Source organism: Canis lupus, chromosome 2, assembly GCF_003254725.2.
Source record: "Canis lupus dingo isolate Sandy chromosome 2, ASM325472v2, whole genome shotgun sequence".
NCBI lineage: Eukaryota > Metazoa > Chordata > Mammalia > Carnivora > Canidae > Canis > Canis lupus.
The window spans coordinates 21,513,272-21,537,304 of NC_064244.1; the positions used below are offsets into that span (position 1 = coordinate 21,513,272).

At 44.0% G+C, this 24,033-nt stretch overlaps 1 protein-coding gene and 1 long non-coding RNA gene across 20 annotated transcripts in view; one reads left to right on the forward strand and one right to left on the reverse strand.

Moving 5' to 3' along the window:
* Positions 1-15,554, reverse strand: part of LOC112659013 (uncharacterized) — a 51,904-nt gene extending 36,350 nt beyond the window's left edge. For both annotated transcript variants that reach the window (XR_003136106.3, XR_004813965.2), the window contains exons 1-2: positions 15,430-15,554; positions 8,766-8,886 (exon numbers count right to left, since the gene is read on the reverse strand). This is a non-coding gene — a long non-coding RNA (uncharacterized LOC112659013). The remainder of the gene's footprint in view (positions 1-8,765; positions 8,887-15,429) is intronic.
* Positions 14,388-24,033, forward strand: part of BEND7 (BEN domain containing 7) — an 81,242-nt gene continuing 71,596 nt past the window's right edge. For 4 of the 18 annotated variants that reach the window (XM_049100552.1, XM_049100544.1, XM_049100555.1 and 1 more), the window contains exons 1-2: positions 15,351-15,663; positions 18,090-18,173. In XM_049100552.1, coding sequence (XP_048956509.1) covers positions 15,603-15,663; positions 18,090-18,173 — 145 coding nt within the window. In that variant the 5' untranslated portion in view covers positions 15,351-15,602. Of the gene's footprint in view, positions 14,521-15,344; positions 15,664-16,147; positions 16,226-18,089; positions 18,174-24,033 lie in introns of those variants that run through there. The other 14 variants (XM_035713676.2, XM_025445436.3, XM_035713677.2 and 11 more) reach the window with 9 other exon arrangements.

Sequence of the window (24,033 nt, forward strand, 5' to 3'; positions counted from 1 at the left end):
CTTCCCTCTCTTTGGACTCTGAACCCCAGAAGTTCTAGGGATTGGAGGGTGTAGAAGCTGCAATGCAGAAATTCACATTTATGATAAGGCTGTGACATAAAATACAAGTATACTGAATTAAGTCTGAATTTCACATAGAGAACAAATAACTTCTTAGTAAGAGTATCTCCTAAATATTGCATGAGGTATACTTATACTTAAAAAAAAAAAAGCATTCATTCTTTATGTGAATGAAGTTCAAATTTAACTAGATATTCCTATTAGAATTTTCCCCAGAAATCTGGTAACCCTAATTTAGGACAATCAGTGAGAATATCAACCGAGAATGAATGTTAGGCTTAAAAATGGGAATTCTTAGGTATGTACTGTCACTTGAGTTGCCCACTAAAAATGTACCCAAAACATCAGAATATAAGAAAGAAAGAAAGAAAGAAAGAAAGAAAGAAAGAAAGAAAGAAAGAAAGAGAGAGAGAGAAAGAAAGAAGCAGTCTCTGAAAACAGCAGGATCAGACTGAGATAGTCTGTAGTAATAAGACGCTTAAGTAGCTGGAAATGTTTTATTGGTGTACTAGAGATAGAGACTAAGTCAGCTTGTCCTTAAAGCATATATGATGTGGTAGTCATGTGATAATTTACTTGTCAGCACGACCTGTCCAGATGAGCTCAAAGTCTCTTCTCAGTTTCTGGAAACGGAGATGGGAATTGCAAAGCAAACTGTTGGTAGGAACATATAAAAATCTGGAGGAAATCTGCATCGCCCAACAGAGAAGACAACTAGATCAAAGGCACTACAGTAAAATGTAACCATGCTGACCTAGAAAACTTTGGGTGTGAAGGGGATGCACTGGCCAAAGTGCTCAACAGCTCATGATGTTTTTGTCTTAAAAAAATGCTAATACAGTGAAGATTCTCAAACATAATCTAATCTGGTTTATTCTCACTTGCTTATCTCTGATCCTGCTCATCCTCATAAGAAAAGAAAAAGGAGGGGGTGCCTGGGTGGCTCAGTCAGTTAAGCATCTGCCTTCAGCTCAGGTCATGATTCCGGGGTCCTGGGATGGAGCCCCGTGTAGGGCTCCCTGCTTAGCGGGGAGTCTGCTTCTCCCACTTCCTCTGCCTGCCGCTCCCCCTGCTTGTGCTCTCTCTTTCTCTGTTAAATAAATAAATAAAATCTTTAGGGAAAGAAAAAAGCAGTCTGAGCCTAATTCTTCAGAGATTGAAACTATTGCCTCGTAGCTTCACAGTGGTTAATCATTACTTTCAAAGCAAATACGGAATCTTATTTACATCTTATTTAAAACGTAATGATAAACTACTTCAATGAAATTAGCAAACATTACTAGAAATGTACATGTTTACATGGATTATTAATTACTAATAATCAATTTATGAAACCAGGAGATGTACTAGGTCACTTAAGTTTTATAGCAAACATCCAGTTTACTTGTTCTGCTTTGCTTTTTTAAAAACATTTCTCCCAAAAGAAATAGGTCTCCTTCAAGCATTCTTAAGCAAAAAGATTCAGTGTCCCAGGATGCTCTAGAGGCAATGAGAAGCCCCTGGTTGGTCTTCAGAGTGGACTGGAGCTGTGCTGGTTCTGGGGGCTGAAGCGGCTGGGAGCGGGGGGCAGGGTGGTGGTGGTCGTGAGTGTAGACCGGCTTCCCAAGCCTGCAACTCCTCCCTGTGGCCTGGGCAACAGGGGACTTGCAGGGGCTCGGGGTCAATGAGGAGATCCAGACAGGAAAGCAGACCTTCCCTGAGAACGCAGCAGGAAAACAAGGAGAGGCACTCAGGATATGAGTGAAAACAAGATGACCATTAAGTGAAGGCATGGATGGTAACAGGTAAGAGATGTCCTGCTCTGTCTCCTCTAATGAGGTCCAAAACTTACGCGATTTTGCTGAAATACAACTTAGGAGTTGTGATGGTTAACTTTATGTGTCAACCTGATGGGGACATGGGCACTCAAATCCATTGTTATTTCTGCATGTGCCTTTGAAGGTGTTTCCAAATGAGGTTAGCAGTTGACTCGGGGGGGCCGGTAACATAGGTTGCCTTCCCCAAGGCGGTGGGCATTACCAAACTGTTGGCAGTCTGACAAAAACGAAAAGGCAGAGGAAAGAGGAATTCACTCCTTTTGCTTCCTCCCTGCCTGCTTGGGCTGGGACATCCATCCTCTCCTGCCCTTGGACTGACCATTACAGCGTCAGCTCCTCTGCTTCTCTGGCCTTCAGACTCAGACTGAACTACATCACTGCCTCCCAGATCTCCGCAGTCAGATCCTGGGACTCCTTAGCCCCTGTAATCAAATAAGCCAATTCCTCAAAGGAATCTCTGTATCTGTACCTCTATCTATATCTTTATTTCCTACTTATTCTGTTTCTCTGGAGAACCCTGATTAATAGAAAAGTAAAAATGAGGCCATAAAACATCGTGGAGGGAAATAAACTTATACTCACCCAACCTAGCTACCTCTTCCTGCACATTCCCTCTCCCCAGACCCTACCTAATCACTCACCTACCTGAATTCCATTTCCCATTGTGCATTCAGTGTTTTAGAAGTGATAGCCTAGGGGAGCCAGGGTGACTCAGTCCATGCGGTGTCTGCCTTTGGCTCAGGTCACGATCCTAGGATCTTGGGATCCCACCCCACATCAGACTCCCTGCTCAGCAGGAAGCCTGCCTCTTCCTCTCTCTCTGCTCCTCCCTGCTACCCGTGCTGTCTCTGGCTATTTAGCAGCTTGCCAAACTGTACACTCACCGAAGGCAGGAGCAGCCTCCCAGACACTCTTATTTCCTACATGGCCCAAAACCTAGAAGCAAGTGCTTTGCACATAAGTAGGAGTTTCAAGGAGTTGACAAATACAATCTCCAAACTGCCAACATCTAAAAACACTAACTAGTGTTATTAATCTCAAAAAACAAAACAAAACAAAACCAGATCACAAAGAGAGCATCTTGCCTTTACGGTTCTCTCTAGGACGCCTTGAGAACGAGACTGAGCACAAGGTCAGGAGACTGGAGGGCAGACTGCAGTCTCCCGAGCTACAGGCTTGGCACCCTTTACCAGCACTAAGTTAGCCATAAGAAAATGAATGACAGTCCTGTCAGCATGCTATACACTTTGGGGAAAGGAACGGATGAAATCATATTGGCAGGATATGTCTCCTTTTTCCCTACAATTGTTCATTTGATCTTTATCCCAAAGCTTCTTTGACATGATTAACCAAAGACTGGAAGCTGAAGATATGAGACACACAAAAGCCTATTAGATTATCTAGTCCATTTTTTAGGCCACATGTACAATTACGTGTTCCCTATAGAAATATTTTCTAGAACTTTGTCTGCCCCTTTCCCAGTAGACCTCTCTGAATGTTTTAAAGTCTTTTCTGGGGAGCGTGTTCCAGTTAGGCACATCGTAGACACCTGACAGTTTTTCTGAAGCTTCTATTTCAATTTGTCTTATTTAAATTTTGCCCCATTACTCCTACTTAGACCCTTTTCCTGTCACCATATTGTAGATAGTTTTCATATTCCTTTTTAGGCATAATTTAACCATGCTTCACACATTAACTTGAGTAGACAGTATATGGTATAAATTACACAAAACAGCGATGTGTGAAGACATTCTGTGGTGAATAAATTAAAGCATTAATTTCAGACATATCAAACTAACACTTTTTAAATTTGTGGTTCCTATAATTTTCAGACCTGTTTCTAAAGTCTCTGCAGTGGGGGAATTAAATGGAAGAGATTAGTCTAAAACTTCTACTTTCATTTCATAGGTTGGAGATCAGCCATTTCCATGAATATTTAAAAGAGAAAGAATCTTTTTTTTTTAAAGAATTTAACACAGAGGTCCTACTCGGATTTAAGGAGATGTTGCCATTCAGACATACAGGTGAATAAGATTAGGCTTAGCAATTCACCAGACATCACCACCAACAATCTGGCAGCCAAGAGAGAATTAAGGGAGATTTTATTGCCCACAAAGTATATGTGAAATTTGGTACAATGAATCTGAATTGACTGAAGAAGCGCACATGTTTATAGTATGAAGAGAAGATTAAAAATAAAAAAAAAAGAACCTAACTCATATTTAACCAAAATTCCTCTGTGCGAAAAGGAACACTTTTCCAGCACAGGCTCTCTGGGGATCCTGGGGTTTCTGGTTTCCACGACCGATGCAGCATTGCGGAATGGACAGGGATCTAGCACCAAAAAACATATGCTCACAATTCCTTTTAAGTAGTGAGTCTTGAGATGAGTCAAGTTTATTACCCTTGTTCCCAGTTTCAATTTTCACCATAGTACGTACCACGTTTACGTTTTAATTTTGCTGATTGCCTGTCTCTTCCAGCCCTGACCTAGAATCTAAGCTCCGTGAGGACAGAAATTTTGTGTTTTGTCTTGTTTACTTCTGTATGCCTGGTGCCTAGAATATGGCCTGACCCACAGCAGGCAGTCAAGTGTTGGTTAAAGGAAATCACTTATTTGGCACCGATTTCTCCATTTACAGAGACAGAAAAATAGCATGCATATGTCTTTGCTAAAAAGAACTAGATCCAAAAAGAAAAAAAAATTGTTCTACTACAAGAAGTTTTTTAAATTCTTGAAGGTAGGCTTCAAAATAGTATTATTCCTTATAGTATAAACTAGGAAGTATCTTAAATCTGACCATCTAATTAAAGGTGCTAAAGATGAGGCTCCCTGAGGGCAGAGGCAGTGTCGTATTTTTCTCTCCGTATCAGTTCAGGACACAGACCTGGAATGAGGCATAAATGACATCCAGCTGGAATGGCTGACCTAGGCTGTGCTGGCCACTGCTCTAAACACTTATGCACATTAATTCATTGACTTTTTATAATCGTTCTACTTGGGGGCACGATTTTTATCCCCAGCTTCCAGACGAAGATCATAAAGCCTCAGAGAATAAGTAACTGCCAGTTATCAATGTTTCGTTTCTCAGCTCCAAACTCACCCTCCTTTGCCTGGGTTTGTGAGCTGGGACTGGCCAAATATTGTATCAACAGAGGGCACCAGAGGGACACTGCAAGGCTGCAGCCCCAGGAAGACCCTCCCTTACAGGCCCTAGACCTCGATGTTTGTTCTTCAGTGTGAGAAACCAGAAGGCAGCTTGGAGGAGTCCCAGCTCCACCTTGGCCACACTGTGCTTCTGCAGCACAGCGCTGGCTCTACCTTCCGGAAAGTCTTTTCCCACCAGCAGGCTGCATGTTCCCGAGGTACCCACAGCTTCTATCAAGAAGACTGACTCCCCTTAATTCCTTTATTTATCCCGTCTGCTCAGCCAGGAGGTAGTGATTGGCACCCACCTTTTACTCTGTAAGTAGGTAGCCTCCTTCTCCTAGTTAACAATTCTTTATAATTGTCCCTGGATATAGTATTTGAAGGGTACTCTATAATTTCAGACCCCAAACAGTCCAAGACTGTACCACTAAGAAGCAATCAAGCTGGACTTCAAACCCAAAATGTCTGATACCAGAGGGACACTCCAAACCATGATGCTACACTGTCTCCAATGTTTGGGATAGAATCCAGGATAACTCCCCCAACAGCCTGGAACCTCTGAGGCTGCAGAGATGAAAACTGCAATACGGGAGTGAAGTGCTGAATTGCATCTCCTCAGGTATGACATGGCTTAATACTATACAACCCTAAATCTTAATATTTCAAATCCCTTTTATATGCAGAATTTCACCACCAAACAACCCTGTAGAGTTGATAAGGCATATGTTATTATTCCCATAGATAAACTGAGGCCCACAGATACTGAAATTTTACACAAAGAGTTAGACTCGAGTCTTCCAACTCCCAACCAGAATTTTATTTACAATATCACTATCTTGCCTTGAGATTTAGTTACTCTGGAGTCAAGTGGACTGTGAGATTGTGAATAGTGGATCTCCAAAAGATCCATGTCCTAATCCTTGAAGCCTGACTATAACCCTTATAAAGGGAACTTCACAGATGTGATTAAATTACAGGGAGAGAGGGAGTTATCCTGGATAATCAGGGTGACCCCTAAATGCCATCATAAGAGTCCTCAGAAGACAGAGGCAGAGAGAGACTTCACACACAGAGGAAAAGATGTGAAGACAGAGGCAAAGATGGGAATGTGTGGCTACAAGCCAAGGAATACAAGTAGCCTCCAGAAGCTGGAAGAGAAAAAGATACAGAAAGAGAAAAGGAAGATTCTCATCTAGAGCCTCTGTAGGGAACACAGCCCTGCTGACACCTTGACAACAGCCCAGCATACTAATTTCCAACTTCTGGCCTCCAGAACTGTGAGAGACCACATTTCTATTAAGTCGTCAAGTTTGTGGTAATGTCTTACAACAGCCTCAGTAAATTGATACACTGACAAATTCAAGTTTCAAAGAAAAGTTTATACACATAGAAAATAATTTCTAAAAAAAAAAAAAAAAAAAAAGAAAATATTTCTAAGCATGACATAAGTAGTTCCATAAAATTAATTTCTTTCAAATGAAAGATGCTAGGCACTGGGGTGGCTCAGTCAGTTAAGCATCTAACTCTTGATTTTGGCTCAGGTCAGGATCTCAAAGGCGTGGGACCAGGCCCTGTGATGGACTTGTCCTGAGCATAGAGGCTGCTTGAGATTCTCTCTGTCCCTCCCTTACCCTGCGTATATGTGCATGCTCGCTCTCTCTAAAAAGAAGTAAATTAAATGAAGGATGTTAAGAATATTGAGAATGAAAACACAAGTTACAGAAAATAAAACCTTCTGAGACTGCTGGGTGGCTCAGCGATTGAGCATCTGCCTTTAGCTCAGGGCATGAGCCCACAGTCCTGGAATCAAGTCCCTCATCGGGCTCCATGCAGGGAGCCTGCTTCTCCCTCTGCCTACGTCTCTGCCTCTCTCTCTGTGTCTCTCGTGAATAAATAAAATCTTCTAAAAATAAACAAATAAAGAAGAGTTAATATCTATTCTTTTCAAACTATTCCAAAAAAAAGGAGGAGGAAGAAAGTCCAAATACATTCTACAAGGCCTGTATTACCCTGATACCAAAACCCAGACAAAGACATTACAAAAAAAGAAAAAGAAAAGAAAACTATAGATCAATATCCCTGATGAACATAGATGCGAAAATCCACAAAAAGTATTAGCAAGCCACATTCAACAGTACAATAAAAGGATCATTCACCATGTTTGAGTGGAATTTATCCTGGGGATGGTTCAATATCTGCAAGTCAATCAACGTGACATACCACATTAAGAAAATGAAGGATAAAAATCATATGATCATCATAATAGATGTGGAAAAAACATTTGACAAATTTCAACATCCATTTACGATAAAAACTCTCTAAAAGGTGGGTTTCAAGGGAACCTACCTCAACGTAATAAAGGCCATATGTGGAAAATCCACAGCTAAAATCATATGCAATGTTAACAGCTGAAAGCTTTTCCTTTAAGATCAAGAACAAGACAAGAATGTCCATTCCCTTCACTTTTATTCAACATAGTCCTGGGAGTCCTAACCACAGCAATCAGACAGGAAAAAGAAATAAAAAGGCATCTGAATTGATAAGGAAGAAGTTAAATTGTCACTGTTTGCAGATGACATGATAATATAAAACCCTGAGCAACCCACAAAAAACTATTAGAAATAGTTACGGAACTTACATAATTCATTAAGAATTCTGTAAAGTTGCAGGATACAAAACCAATATACAAAAATACGTTGTGTTTCTATTCACTAATAATACAGTAGCAGAAAGATAAATTAAGAAAATAATTCCATTTACAATTACATCAAAAGGAAAAAAATACCTAGGAATAAACTTAACCAAGGAGGGGGAAGACCTGTACTCTGAAAACTACAGAACACTGATGAAAGAAACTAAAGACAACACAAATAAATCCAAAGATATTCCATGCTCATGGATTGGAAGAATTAATATTGTTAAAAAGTCCATATTACCCAAAGCAATCTACAGATTCAGTGCAATCCCTATCAAAATACAAATAGCATTTTTCACAGATCTAGAACAGATAATACTAAAACTTGCACAGAACCACAAAAGATTTCAAATAGCCTAAGCCAATTTTAAGAAGGGCAAAACTGGAAAGATTACAATCCCAGACTTCAAGATCTACTACAAAGCTACAATAATAGGAAGAGTATGGTACTAGCCTAAAAATAGACACATAGATCAACAGAACAGATTAAAAAAGCCCAAAAATAAACCCACCATTACATGGCCAATTAATCTATGACAAAGGAAGCAACAATATAGACTAAGTAAAAGACAGTTTCTTCAACAGATTGTGCTGGGAAAACTGGACAGCTACATACAAAAGAATGAAACTGGACCACTTCCACACACACACACACACACACACACACACACACACACACACTAAACTCTACATGGATTAAAGATCTAAATGTGAGACCTGAGACCATAAACCTAGAAAAAAACATAAGCAGTAATCTTTCTGGCATTGGCTTAGCAACATTTTTCTAGATATATCTCCTCAGGCAAGGAAAACAAAAATAAAATTAAACTATTGGTACTATACCAAAATAAAAAGCTTTTACACAGCAAAGGAAATCACCTACAAAGGGCAAAGGCAACCTCCTGAACAGAAGAAAATATCTGCAAGTGATATATCCAGTAAGGGGTTAATACTCAGAATACATAAGGAATTTTTAAACTCAGCACCAAAAAAAAAAAAAAATAATAATAATCTAATTTAAAAATGGGCAAAGGAACTTAACATTTTTGCAAAGAAGACATCCAGATGGCCAACAGACACATGAATAGATGTTCATCATCATTCATCATCAGGGAAATACGAATCGAAACCACAATGAGATATCCGCGCACTTGTCAGGAAGGCTGAAATAAAAAAACAGAGAAACAACAAGTGTTGGTGAGGATGTATAAAAAAGGAACCCTTGTGAACTGTTGGTGTAAATGCAAATTAGCGCGGTATGGAAAACTGTACGGAGGTTGCTCAAAAAATTGAAAAGAGAATTAACATATGATTCAATAATTCCACTACCATGTACTCATCCAAAGAAAATGAAAATTCTAATTTGAAAAGACATGTGCACTCCAATGTTTATTGCCACATTACTTACAATAGCCAAGATATGGAAGCAACCCAAATGTCTATCCATAGATGAAACGATAAAGATGTTGTACAAATATACCGTGGAATATTACCCAGCTATAAAAAAGAGATACCTTGCCATGTACAACAGCATGCATGGATCTAGAGGATATAATGCTAAGTGAAATAAGTCGGTCAGATAAGTATTGCACAATTTCATTCATATGTGAACTTTAAAAAACCAAACAATCAGAAAAATAAAAGACAAAAGAACAGACTCTTAAAAACAGAGAACAAACTGGTGGTTGCCAGAGGAGAGGTGAGGGTGGTGGAATGGGTGAAACAAATGAAAAGGATGAGGGCACACTTATCTGGATGAGCTCTGAGTAATATATAGAACTGTTAAATCATTATACCATATGCCTAAAACTAATGTCACAGTACATTAATATACTTCAATTAAGAAAAAGAAAATGTACAAGAATATCCATCATCAATAGAATGTATGAAAAACTGTGGAAAAGAGTGAACTGCCACTATACCCAACATGAATGAATCTCACGTATAGAACGCTGGCCAAAAGAAGTCTGACACAAAACAGCATACACTATGATTCCATTCATATAAAGTTCAAGAGCAGGCACATATTGAGGTAAGGTCATAGAAGTTAGAACTGTGGTTTCCCTTGGGGGTTATCTGGGTGGAGGGACCACAGGGGAGCCTGCTGGCGGGCCAGAAATGTTCTATATCTTAATCTAGGGGGAAGGAGTATACATGGATGATACCTAAGTAAAAGAAATCGACTGCAAGTATATACCTAAGATTTATAGTCTTTATCATATATGTTGGATCTTTTTTTTTTCTTTAAAGATTTTATTTATTTAGTCACGATAGACATAGAAAGAGAGAAAGGGAGAGATACAGGCAGAGGGAGAAGCGGGCTCCATGCCAGGACCCTGACGCGGGACTCGATCCCGGGACTCCAGGATCGCACCCTGGGCCAAAGGCAGGCGCCAAACCGCTGAGCCACCTAGGGATGTCCTATATGTTGGGTCTTAATAAAAAAGAACATTAAATATTTATTTTATTTTTTAAAGATTTTATTTATTAATTCATAAGAGACTCAGAGAGAGAGGCAGAGACATACCCAGAGGGAGAAGCAGGCTCCCTATAGGGAGCCAGAGGCAGGACTCCAACCCAGGACCCCAGGATCACGACCTGAGCCAAAGGCAGACGCTCAACCACTGAGCCACCCAGGTGCCCCTATTTATTTCAGGGGATCCCTGGGTGGCTCAGCGGTTTCGTGCCTGCCTTTGGCCCAGGGCATCATCCTGGAGTCCCAGGATCGAGTCCCGCGTCGGGCTCCCGGCATGGAGCCTGTTTCTCCCTCTGCCTGTGTCTCTGCCTCTCTCTCTCTCTCTATCATAAATAAATAAAAATAAATCTTTAAATAAATAGGTATTTATTTATTTTAAAGAAAGGACAGAAATGTAGCAAGGATAATGCATCACGTTTAAGATAGAAAAACAGTATACCATTCCCAAGTTTCACTAAAAAATAGTTTTAGGGTTTTCCTCATTTGCCAGATAGGAGTAATAGTATCTATCAACTTCATATAGCAATTAAGAGAATCAGATAATATATAAATATAAATATCTTTGTACTCTAATAAGAGAAGTCCTCTGTCGATAGAAGGTAATATTTGTAGAGCATTCCAAATATATCATTTTCACTTAAGTAATATCTTAGAAATTCTTCTTCCGTTCTTTTAAAATACAGTAACTAAAACCCATAAAGTAAACAAAGAGGAACTCTGAGTTAGGCCAGCAACAAATCGATAAATTGATAATTGGTCCTAAAGTAGAGCTGCCCATTCTTTCCAGGACCCCTCTGATGGGCAATTGTCATTAAATCAAAATATTGTTTCTCCTAATGTTAAATCTTCCTGAAAGATTCCAGAATCTGCCTAGAACAGGATACTCAATTCCAGAGACTACCACCAAAGATTTATTAAATTTCAAGCCCAATAATACAATCCTGCTTACCCCCTTTTTTGAGTTATTAATAAAACAAACAAGATTGGGGATCCCTGGGTGGCTCAGCGGTTTGGCACCTGCCTGGAGCCTGCTTCTCCCTCTGCCTGTGTCGCTGCCTCTCTCTCTCTCTGTCTCTCTCATGAGTAAATAAATAAAATATTAAAAACAAACAAACAAGATTGCAACCAGCTCTAACAACTCATATAACAACATGGTTCAAATCGTACAGTTCCTCTAAATCAGACCGGTCCAATGTGGTAGCACCAGCCACACGTGGCTACTGAACACTTGAAATTTGGCTAATCTGAACTGATCTGCCCTCTAAGTGTAACACACACACAATTTTCAAAATTTCATACAAAAAAAGAATGCAAAATATCTCAATATTTTATATTGATTATATGTCAAAATGATAATATTTTTAATACACTGGGTTAAATAACTAAATATACCTAATATATACCTAAGTATGCCTAGATAAGGTATACTACAATGAATTTAATCTGTTTATTTTTAGGTTTTCTAAATGTGCTAATAGAAAACTTTAAATTTTGGGCAGCTGGGTGGCTCAGCAGTTTAGCACTGCCTCCAGCCCAGGGCCTGATCCTGGAGTCCCGGGATCGAGTCCCACGTCAGGCTCCCTGCATGGAGCCTGCTTCTCCCTCTGCCTGTGTCTCTGCCTCTCTCTCCCTCTGTCTCTCCCATGAATAAATAAAATCTTTAACTAACTAACTAAATAAATAAATTTTACATATGGCTTGCATTGTATTTCTACTAGACAGCAGGGATCTAAATAAAGATAGACCTTTTTATAATGCTATTTTTCTCAGAGTTTTCAAAAGAGTTTTAAGAATTAGGGTGAAGACTGCTTAAATGTTTTCTGGCCAAATTACCTGTCTTTGTTAACAATTAAAATCTACATTGAATCTTTACAATCAACGGAGTTTTAGAGTGGTCATATGATGTTTGGCCCCCACGAAGTCACAGAATATTTAACTGGTTTTCCCTGAGCTTTAATAATATGTAAACCTGTAGTTCTAAAACTTTTCAGGGCTTTGTACTGTTGAGGCAGAGAAATGAACTTAATAGATCTCCAACATGACTTTCCAGGATGCCCCAACACAAAAGCTACATTCAATTAACCAAAAATGATACTGCTATGAATTGAATTGTTGTTCTCCCAAATTCATATGTTCAAGCCCTAGCCCCCAGTATGATATGTGGAGGTGGGGGATTTGGGAGGTAATTAGGTTTAGATGAGGTCATGAGGATGGGGTGCTGATTGATGGGATTAGTGTCCTCATAAGAAGAAAAGATCAAAACTCTTTCTCTCCCTGATGTGAGGACACTGTGAGAAGGCAGCCATCTACAAGCCAGAAAGAGAACTGACCCTGCCAGACCTTCATCTGGGATTTTTTGAATTCACAACTGTGAGAAAATAAATTTTGATTATTTAAACCACCCAGTCTACTTTACTGTATTTAGTTACGGCAGCTCAAGTAACTAACACAGAGATCTACTGCTTAAAGCAATCTCTCTTTTATTAAACATGATAATCTTCACTTAAGGCTATTTATGAATAGGTACATTTTGTTATATAAAGACATGATGATAAAAATAAATAAATAAAGACATGATGATTTGCACAATGTGAAGAATTTAAAAATAAATATTTGTTGACTTTCTCTATGTGTTAATAGGACAGGTCTGACCTACAGCTTCTGTAGACCAACTCACTCGTGGATCATCTTTGTTGAGCCAGAAAAAAAGGATCAAGGAAGATGAATATTATTTAAAAACATTGTTACTTCAAAATATTTCATTCTTAATTATATAAAAAATATTTTCTTCAGCACATAGAATTCATATTTCTATCCTAACTGAAAATGCAAAGTTGTTCATCTCTCCCCTAGGGATTTGCTTACTGGTGTGGCACTTTCAATGATTTCACCATAGTTTAGGCATAATAAAATCTCATTTTATGCTCCAAGGCAGGAACGATCCTAAATGCTCAACCAGTATAGTACACAACCCTGTGGCTTTTGGAACAACATTTAAATAGACATCCCAAAGAAGAAAGGGTCCCAGCCTAGGGAACGAAATAGTATGCTTGTTTCTTTAGAAACTTCAAAACATCATCAGATGTTTACTGCTTGGTTTTAAAGAAAGAAAGAGAAAGAGGGGCCAATAGAGTAGATTTAATAGTAGTAACAGAAGATTCAATCCCTTTTTATCACTTTAATCTTTTTTTTTTTTTGCCACCTTTTAGAGCTCCAAAGGGTCTAAGTTACTCCAAACAAAACAAACAAAACAAAACAAAAAACAAAAACAAAACCATACAAAATTTTTTTGTCCTTCACATATTTTCGGGGAAAAGGACCCTGAACTTTGAACATAATCTCCAAGGAGGCAATGACCAAAAAAAGTTAAGAATCTTTTGGTTAAGGATTTGCTTAAGTAAAGTGAATGGACATTTGTCCTTGCACCTGGCCAGGTAGGGCCAGCTTCCTCATTCGCCGCACACCACCTAAGACCTCAGTATGTGTGTGTGTGTGTGTGTGTGTGTGTGTGTGTGTGTGTGTATATACATATATATATATGCCAGGCCCTGCTTCAGTGATTGGATTACTTGCTTGTTCCTTGCTTTTGTTTCCTGGGTGTGTGTACCCTAGCTGCTTCCAACTTCCCTCTTCCCCAGAGTTGTCCTGTTCTGTGTACCCCCCATTAGAGAGAGGGGCTGTCTCCTCCTCTGAGTGAGATCCAGGGTGAAATGCATCCCATTTATCAACATACCCCTCTCCCTCCTTCCTGGCTACTCTTCTGGGGCCAACCCGAGTTTGCCACCGTGTGGAATGGGTTGTCCCACCTCTTTTACTCTCTTTGTATTTAGGTCTAGGGACGGTGGGGTTCGGTGAGGTACTTTGAAACCTATCAGATTACAGTCCTGCGCTGCCATTCCCAGGCGGCGTAAAAATGCTCTTCCCTTCCCACCCTGAAGATGTTGCGAGTCGGGCATGGCGTGCTCCCAGCTCCCCAGAGCAGAATATCATATAAAAGTAATAAAAGCATTCTGTCGCTGTCCATTATTTTGGCTCTCGCACACCAGTGGCGGAGTCCCCCCGTGCACCTGCCTGGGCCATTTCTTCCCCAAGAGTCAGCAGCAGAGCCCCCGAGCACCCACTGACTGACGTCGCGGCCCTCACTCCTTCCACCCTCTCCACGCCCCCCGCCCCCCCGCCCCGCGTTCCAAGTTGTCTCCTTGAAGAGAACTCCAGATCTTTCGACAACCCCTTTTGTATTGAGGTAAAGAAGCCTCGAAGCTCACTCTCCTCACCAGTAAATTCTCCAATCTCTCCGTTTCCTGGCAGAGCGCGGAGAGGGGTAAGTTGTGTGCGTGTGTGCGCGTGTGTGCCTGTGTGTGTTTCCTAAAAACTTGCGTAAAGCCCGCTGAGCGCGGCCCCTCCGACATCCCGGATCTCCAGGCAAGGAGTGGGCTGGCCTGGGTCCCCCGACACCCGGCACGACGCCTCCCTGAGCCCGGCCCCGGGGAGCGGCGGCGAGAGGCAGGCGAGCTCGGGGTCGGGAGCCGCCCCCCCCCCCTCCCCGGCGGCAGCAGCGGCGGCGGAGGCGCCCGGGTCACCCCCACCGCCCGCGGCCCCCGGCCCGACCCCCGCAGTCCCCGCCGGGAGGCCGGCCCGGCCGAGGGCGCTGCGCCGCGGCCTCCGGCTCCTCCGCGGGGCGCCGCGCGGCCAGGCCGGTGGGTGGCGGCGGCCCGGGCCCCCGGGGATGGCGGCGGCCGCGCTCCGCCAGCAGGTGGCCCCGGGGTCCCGGCGGCGCCGCCTCCTCCCCGGCGCCCCTCCTCCCGCGGGGGCGGTCAGCGCCCCGACCCGGCTCGCACCCCGCCGCCGCCGCCCTCGGCCCGCCCGCCGCGTCCCCGGGGCCGCGCTCGCCGCCGCCGCCGCCGCCGCCGCCGCCGCCGCCGCCGCGTCCGGAGCAGCGCCCAGGCCGGCCCGCCCGCCCGCAGCACCCGGCCCGCCGCGCCGCGCCCTCCCCGCCCCCAACTCGCTCCCCCGCGGAAAGTTCGGCTCGGGCGGCGGCGGCCCGGGGACCCGGCAAGCGAAGGGGCCGGGGGCCGTGCTGACGGGACCGGGCGGCGGCGGCGGCGGCGGCGGCGGCGGCGGCGCGGCGGGGGCAACTTCTGCCGCCGGCCCCGCGAGCCGCAGCCCCCGGGCGCGCTCGAGGTGGTTCTGCCCTCGCCCTCGCCTCCCCCTGCGGATCCAGGGCACGGACCTTGGTCCTGGCGCTCCCGCTGCCGGGTGACAAGAGCCGCCGCCGCCGCCTCAGCCGCCTCAGCCGCCGCCGCCGCCTCAGCCGCCTCAGCCGCCTCAGCCGCCTCACCGCCCCCCGGCCGCAGCCCCTGCCTCCCGCCTCCCGCCTCCCGCCTCCCGCCTCCCGCCAGCACCATGGAGTTCTCCGAGAGGAAGAGGAGCAGGAAATCGCAGAGCTTCAAACTGGTGAGCCGAGGTAAGCGGCGGGCCGCCGGGCCGGGCGGGGGGCGTGCGGGCGGCGCGCGGGGAGGACTCGGCGCCGCGGAAACACCCCCGCGGCCCGCGGCCCGCGCCCCGCGCCCCGCGGGGGGGCCGCGGTGTGGGGGCGACGGGGGCGCTTCCGGGACCCCCGGGTCCCCTCCCGCGGGGGCGGCGCGGGGGCGGCGCGGGGGGCGCACACGCCGCGCGGCGGGGAAAGTTGTGCAGGGGGCGGGGGGAGGCAGGATGTTATTCAGCGTAAACAAGTCGGAGGGCACCTCAGGAAATTAGCGAACAATGACACTTGGGGAGCCGAGAGCCTTCTGTGGTATTGCACTCCGCGGCCGGGGGTGGGGGTGCGGTGGGGGCGGGGGGCGCGCGCTGCCTCTCCCCCGCAGGCCGTGCACGCTCGGATCCCGACCCCGGCTTGGGGGCTGGCCTCCCCCCCGCCCTCCTCACACATGCACACACCCCCCTCACGAAAACAGAAGCAAAAGCAAAAAAAAAAAAAAAAAGAAAAAGGTGGTGGTTCTTTCAAGCACCAGAAAGCAGCTCATTAGGTGAAGGTGTAGGAGCCCAGACGAGAGCGGTTGACCTCTGGCATCTTCGCTATAGATACGTTCCGGGGGTTGGGGGGGGAGGGGCGGTGGGAAGGTGTATCGGAAGGGATCGCTTGTCGGTCACAAAAGTATCCCGATTAAAAAAAAAAAAAAAAAAAAAAAAGATTCCAGCCGGTTCCTGACGATTTAACAGGTGTATGCCGCTCGCCGTCTTCGGGCTTGGGTCTCTCACAGGGAGGGCCGGGGAAAGTTGAATCTCGCCCTGTCCTGTGTTCAGTTACTTGTCAGGTCTCTCTTTTCCTGATTGGACTTTGTCAAAGATGATGAGAACTTGACATAAGAGCAGACATTAAAATAGGGCTATTAAAATGGCTTTGTGTTACCTTAAATTACAGGCAGGTGACTTTCTACCCCCACCCCCCCCCCATCCTCATGTCACAAGTCCTGATACCGAGTTTTGGAACCGCCTCGTTTAAATATCTTCTTTGAATCAACTTGAGGTCAGAACCAAACCCCAGAATTTGTCCCCTTTCCCTCTGTGCTTCTATCTAGCACTGGCCTCAGAGTAGAGGGAGAGCAGGAACCTGGAGAAGCCCCGTGTGAGCTGATGAAAATTAGAGGGTGATTTCCAAGTAATAGGGCTTTTCAAGCTAAGCTGAGCTAACTGTGATGTAGATTCAGTAAAGTCTGCTCTCCGCTGGTCTGAAGGTGGTTGTATAGACATTTATTTCCAAGATCGGCTCAGATCTGTTTCCCCTGTTTTAGTTTGGATACTGTTTAATGAAAGAGGCCTGAAATAGTCTCTACAAATTCAAAATATTTGGCTCTTCCTTCTCTCTGTGTGTGGATTGCTCAGTCATTTGTACTTTTAAAAATCTCTCCGTATGTGACTGGCCGGTGGGTCTATTGATTCATTCAGGAATGTAGGCTGCTTTCTTATTTATGACCTCTCAGACAACTTACTACTTTATCTGAAAAGTGAGAAGTTTTGTAGACCTTGACCTGTTAGGTCTCAAGCCACAAAAAGGGGAATAGCTGTTAAGAAGGAACCTCTATTTTCTTCCTAGACGATCCTACCTTTTAGAAATAGATCATTGGCAAGCCCAGTAGCCTCCGTAGAGAAGAAAAACGCTTGTAAAGTACTGCATTTTAAAGTTTGACTGACATAGCAAGTTTTTCATTTTCCTCTTTTTTTTTTTTCTTTGAATTATGGGTCTGATTCTTCTCTCTGCTCTGCAGGTGCATTTTTAGCAAATAAACTATTGCATATTAAAGTGCTGTAGCTGAATGCAAAAAGACTGTGTGAATGACGAGAATCTTGCTTTCTTATCTAGACTATACTATATTTGAAATAACAAATCAGTAATTTTCATGTGTGCTTTCCTGTAAGCTGCTTAAAGGCTGGAATTTTTCTGGATAAACTGAGAAAACTGAGCATCAGGTTACCCGAAAGCATGCTATTGATAGACTGTACTCATGGAAGTGGGTTGTGGAGATAATTTTGGAATCGTCCCCTGGCCTATGATTGGGCAAGGTTTTTCTTTCCCTTATAAACATACTTGTCATTTGAAAGCAAAGAGGCCTAGTAATTGGCATCTCTGGGCCAAATTTACTGTGAAAACCCATGTGATCAGCAAGGCTGTTTTCTAAAGTCAAAGTAATATTTCAAGTTTGTATACTTCCTCAGAGTAAGCAAAGTTTTAGAGATTATTAGTGACTACAAATTCAGTGATTAACCGAGTTCTTGGAAATTTATAGTTTAAAGTATAGATTATACATCTTATATGTAATGAGAGTCTAGTCTTGTTTTTTCGTATCTTGCAGCTCATTAGAATTTTAATTTTTGGTTGTTTTCTCATCCCAGATTATCACCATGAGGTATATAAGATCTCAGAATTCAGCAACAATGTTAATGGGGAGGCCGAAGAGACACAACCTATTTACTTAGGTAGGTTCCTATGTCAATTAATTTCTTAGCAAAACAGCGTGGCCGTTTGCAATTAGGGGGAAGGGAAAGAGAAAAAAAAAAAAAAAAGATTGTGCCAGAACGGGAAATGTCTGCCATTGCTTAATATATGACATTCTTTTCAAGACCTTTTATTTTACAGATTGCCAATATATCCCTTATTAACATTGCTAAAAGTTGTAATTTCAGACATAAATGTTTATTAGTGTCTACACACAGTGCTAATTATCACTCACTCCCAGAGCCAGATGCTGACTGTGCAGGTTTGTCGCTCTGTGCTCACCCCATTTACATTGCATATTCGCTGGCATGCTTCACTGGCAATAGTTTGTGTAATTGGGGTATTACATCTTTGACATCTGGATAACAGAAATTCAATTTCCAGGAAGCTGCTATTTGTTTGGTTTTGCTTCTGCCTTGGGTGGGATAGAGGATTAATATGCTGTCTTATTATAATGTCCCTTCACCTCTGTGGCCTGGTTGCTAATCCTGCCATGACAAAATTAAATTAAATCTACACTCGACTTGTGTGCACTTCACCCCGGTATTTTTGGTCAGAGAGATGAGCCATGCTTTGCTCTTGCCATCCTTCTTCCAAGCTCACATCAGGGACGAGCTGACTAAAAGCAGTGTCTGTGAGACCATCCCACTTGGGTAGCTGCATGCTGAGTAAGTGAGTAGTCAGAAGCGTTTGCCACTCTTTCCAAGCACAGTTCTTGGTACAGATGCCAATCATGAAGGACCTTGCACGTGCACGTGCAGTGTGTTACTTCCAGACCATGAACCAAAAAGTAAACAACTTATCGATTTTGCCACCAAGAGGGAAGTACCCATAAAGCAGGAGAAGTAGGAGTAGAGAGTGAATGGTGGTGTGTGGCTTCAACCTTGCCCATCCTGACCGCCTCCACCACCCCGGGGTAGGAGGCTGAGCGCCGAGAAGGGAGCAGAAAGTGCGAGACATTCGAGGCCAAGAGTGATAAAAAGCAGGGGCCGTATCTGCTGGCTCTCTGGGGAGAATCGAGGGCCGAAGGAAGTAAGATTGCTGCTCAGACCCAGTGTGCGTGTAGTACCGCAGCTCCAAACAACATGAAAGCCAGATAGCGAAGTAATCTGTCTCTAGGGTCTCTCTCCCTTTGGCTTTGAGGCAGAGAACGGGTGGGTTGCAAAGGACTGAGAAATCACATGGATACTTGATTGAGGTAAAATAGGAGGGAAGGATCAACATTTCTTACATGAGCCACCAATGAAGGCACATAGATCTTTCCATCTAAGCGCAGACTGTCACCAGCACTGGCAACTATGCCTCGCACCTGTTCATAGCTAAGAGAGCTAAACACTGAGAAGTTAATAGGCAAGTGAAATGCTACAACCCAGAAGGAAGATATTCTTGGATTGTACTCTCTTCAGTTCCTTAATCGCTTAGAATTCTGTATTTTCATTTCCCTGAATTTGATTGGTTGGAATTCTGTATCTAAGTCCCACTCAACTTAGTCACTGGAAATGAGGAATTTGCCTATTAGTAGAAAATTTACATTTATCATAAAAATGGAACATCGTGTCCTTGGTTGGGTTATTCCTCCACAAAGCGAGCTTCCCCGCACTCCCCCCCCCCCCACCTCCAGCCAGTTCCCCTGTGTATTTGGAAAACAGTAAGGATGCTATACAGTGAGTAATTCTGGGTATGACAGGGGTGAGGGGTAGAGAACAGGAGGGTGTTAGTGCTCAGAATTCAGTAAAAGGCAAACTCTTGAAGGGGGCACACATTGCTCCTTTCATTTTCCCCAGCTCGAGTCCAGGAAGGTAAGAAAACATCACCAAAAGACCAGGTCAGAATAAGCTTTCCAAGTTACTAGACAAGAAGGCCTCAGACATCAAGAGACAAAAGATCAAACAGTGCAGACATGTGCCTGTCAATCTTGCTTATTCTGGGGACAGTGGGATGTGGTTCCCAAAGCACATTTTTATTTTATCTCCAGGTCAATAAAAAAAAAAACAAAACAAAACTGGAGGAGCAAATGATCACACTAACGTAATTTCTAAAGCAATGGGGAATAGTTACATGTGAAGTTAAGAATTTGGTTGTTGATGATGTTAAAAACAGGCATTTTTACTTTATACGTACTCTTCTCAAAACATAGATTTAAACCGTGGTTGTTTCATGAATTGCTAGAATCTATCCATAATGGAACTTGCTAGGATGAAGAATTTTGTGAGGCTTATGACATCGAAGGGAGTTTCTTAGCAAAATGCGAGAACTGTTTCAACTATAATGTGGTCCTAAAACATAGATGTTGTATAGGATTTTCTGTGTTCAGACATATGTATTATCTTTAATGCTGTCTCTACCTATAAGATTAAAGTTCACGTCTCCGGAAAAGCGAGTGAGTGCTCCGCGTTTTGGCAGAGTTCCCGCATGAAATCTATTTCTCTGGAATATTTTTAGGCTGTTGACTAATGTAGCACATCCAACATGGTAGGATAGCTCAATCGTGTGAATGGCTTGGCTGAGTGCTTTGGGAGTTACTCACACATTTTTAAATGTGATAATAGGGCCAGAGGAGGTTACCTTGCCCTGTGGACATTGACATTGTCAGGATGGCTGTAGTGGGCAACAATAAAAATTTGAGCACTGTTTGGAAAAAAAACAACAATTTGTTGTAATCAACGCAATTTTTTTTTTGGAAAATACTATGCACTCGGCACTTCTCTGGAATGAGAGTGGGGTTGGAGGTAACCAAAGAAATGGAAAGGACAGAGACCTTGTTCTCAATGATTAAATCTACTTGGGGACATAGGACAAGTTCAGAACACAGTTCTGAACAGCATTCAATAATCAGAACAGCTTCGGTTGTTGGGCACTCACTGTGTGCACAGTATTGACTTGAGGACCTCACATGAATCATCTCATTTGCTTCTCGTGGCAAATTTGTAAGTCATTATCATCCCCATTTTGTATGTGGGACTTAGATGTTTGGTAGCCTGCCAGAGGCCTCTCAAGTAGCAAGTGCCATAACTGGGATCCCAGGGCACCTCCGCCTGTGCTGGAAACACCCTGCCGCACGCCTCTGTGTGAACGATAACTCATTGACAAATAGGAACCATTAGGGCAACGAGCAAAAGCAGTGTTGGAAGGGAAGGCCGAATGCAGGGTCAAGTGGAGGGCTCTGGAAAGGCTAGACCTCGAGCTTGGGGAGGATTTGGATAGGCCGAGGGGAATTGGAGAAGATTCCAGGTGGGAGGGGGCCATAAGCTACAGCAGAGACATAGTGTCATGAGAATCAGATGTTAAATGATGGTCGCCCGTGTAAGAAGTGCTTTCATGTCTGTCATCCTGTGGTTTTGGGGGTATTCCCATAAGGTCACTAGGGCAGATGTTCTTATTCCCATTACCTAGAGGACAGGACTGAGGCTCAGAGTAAAGCACTTTGCTCATAAATAGTGGAACCCTGAGTAAACCCACGGCTCCTGTCCAAGGACCTTTCCCAATCTACCACGTCGGGCCAGATAATTCAAGGACCACCAAGAGACCTTATCTGGTGGCAAGGCACTTTTGGAAAGTATTTTAGTGAGATGGTGAATCCATTACTTGTAGCAGTAACACAGGCATTTGATAAAATCTCTTTTTATAAGTTGGGTTTTTAGATTGTCAATATATAAATTTGAAACATGTCTTTTTCAGGTGTTCAGTCTCATTCATTTATTCATTCGATAAATATTTATTGAGCTCCAATTACATGCCAGGCCCTGGCCCTGTTCTAGTTCCTTCTGACATGCTCAGTTCAGTTATACAGTTTTCAACAGGCAAAGCACAGGGTATAGTAACCATGCCAGTTGAGCAAGGTTGAGGCGTCTGAATCTCTAAATCTTTCTCAGTGGCTTTATTGATGCCAGCTGCCACCACCGTGGCCCCCAGAGTCTCCTCAAAGATGACACACTCCAGTAATCCCTACCCACTTTTCCAGGCTAGGGAGTTAGCCTTTCACGACAATGTAGGTCTCCTTCCTGGAGAAATGGGCAGGTGCGTGTTTAAATGGGGGTCCTCTTCCCCTGGAGTCAGGTGGCCTGGGTCCCACCTGGCTCCTGTTTCTTCCCAAGAGGGAGAGGGTACCCCGATGTTCCACCTCACCTGTGGCTGAAGTTCCATGAGTGAGAAGCAACCTCAAATAAATTAAAGGTCCAAGCTGGTCCTCAGTGTTTCTTGAGGTTAGAAACACAGCCAGTAATGGTAGGTGTCATTTGGGGAGAGCTTGCTGCATGGCAGGCACTGTGCTAAGAACTTTGCACGTTACCCCAGGGCACCGTGCAGCACACTCCACCTCTGCATGGCTTTTAGGGTGCCCTCATCACCACGTAAAAACTTCTGGTCTGAATGGTTTCTGAGGTTTCCTACAGCACTGAAAGTAGACCTGCTTGTCCTGTAGGTCCACAAATGGCTTCAAAAAAAATTGCAAGCAAAGTCAAAGTTGAGAGAGCCTCCTGAGGCTGTTGAACGCTGATGGCTTCCTTGAACATAAGCGCATGTGTAAATTGCTTCTGTAACCGTAGATGTAGACTCAGACATCCTCAGATACCACACTCTGCCTAAAGTTCGGGAGCTCTTGGCAGTTAGACCTGTCGCATACTCACATACTCGGATTAATCATTTAGCTAATATCACAACTACGCCGTGAGGCAGGGTGTTATATCTGTTATACAGACAGGAAGGAAGCTTAGCTCGGAGGTGAAAGTGATTTGCACAAGGTCACACGGTAATTAGTCGTTGAGCATGCTTTAAAATCAGGTCTTTTGATGTCCACTTGTGCACTCTTTCACCGTGTCAGGGCCGCCTGCTGTCCTGCCCCTGCCGGTCTGCCCACATGGGCTGAGCAGGCCGTGTAACTCCGCATCCTCTCCCCACAGAGCCAGAGCAGGGCTCCAGGTATGAGGGGGGCCTACTGGCGGTAGAAGGGAGGGGTGGGTGGCCAGAAGCTTTGGCTGGGCAGAGCCTAGGACCCACCTGGGAAGAAAGGAAGTAAAGTTGGTTGAACATCTGCTGTACGCTCGGCACTTCCTGTACTGGAGAAGTATTGTTATTTCCATTTTTAAATGAAAAACGTGGGTCTTTGGAAATGTCTGTTTGCCCAAGGTCAGAGAGCTTGCAGATGAGAGGCTGGCCGTGGACGTGGCTGCCACGTTGCTTCTGCTGTGCCTGCGGCCTCTGGGAAAGCCAGGCCCCCTCTCCTCCTCCCTTTGCTATTCCTTGTCTGCTTCTAGCTCACCTTTTTAGTCTTATCTCTCTCCTCTTCCTACTAAAAACATTTGCTTGTGTCAGCCTGGCCTCTTAGCATTCCTTTCTGGAGCACCTTTCCCTGCCCGTGTGTGTGTGTGTGTGTGTGTGTGTGTGTGTGTGTGTGTGTGTTTGTGTGTGTGTGTGTGTGTATCTCGCCAGCCTGTACTCTCCAGGCACTGCCATGTCTCACCCCATTTCCAGACTCCTTCTATTACAATCCTGTCTCCTATTGGTTTCTAAAGCCCAACTCAAACATTACCGAGGCCTGGAGGCCTCCTCAGTTTGTATAGCACAGTAGAGAGAAGTCAAGTTTAAAGTCAGATGACCTCAGTTTGAATCTCAGGTTAACAGTAAATAACGCCTTGCACAACATTCTTAAGGGATTTTCTCTCTCTCTCATAATATAATAGTGATGTTGGCCCTAACCTCTGCAGCAGGTTCCCCTACAACATAAAGGAAATCCTATATGACAAAACACTTTTTTAAAGTAAGAAATACCATATTTTTCTTACTATTATCCCCGTGTCCCTTCTTCTGAAATAGGATTTAAATGTTCTTCTGAATATTTTAGAC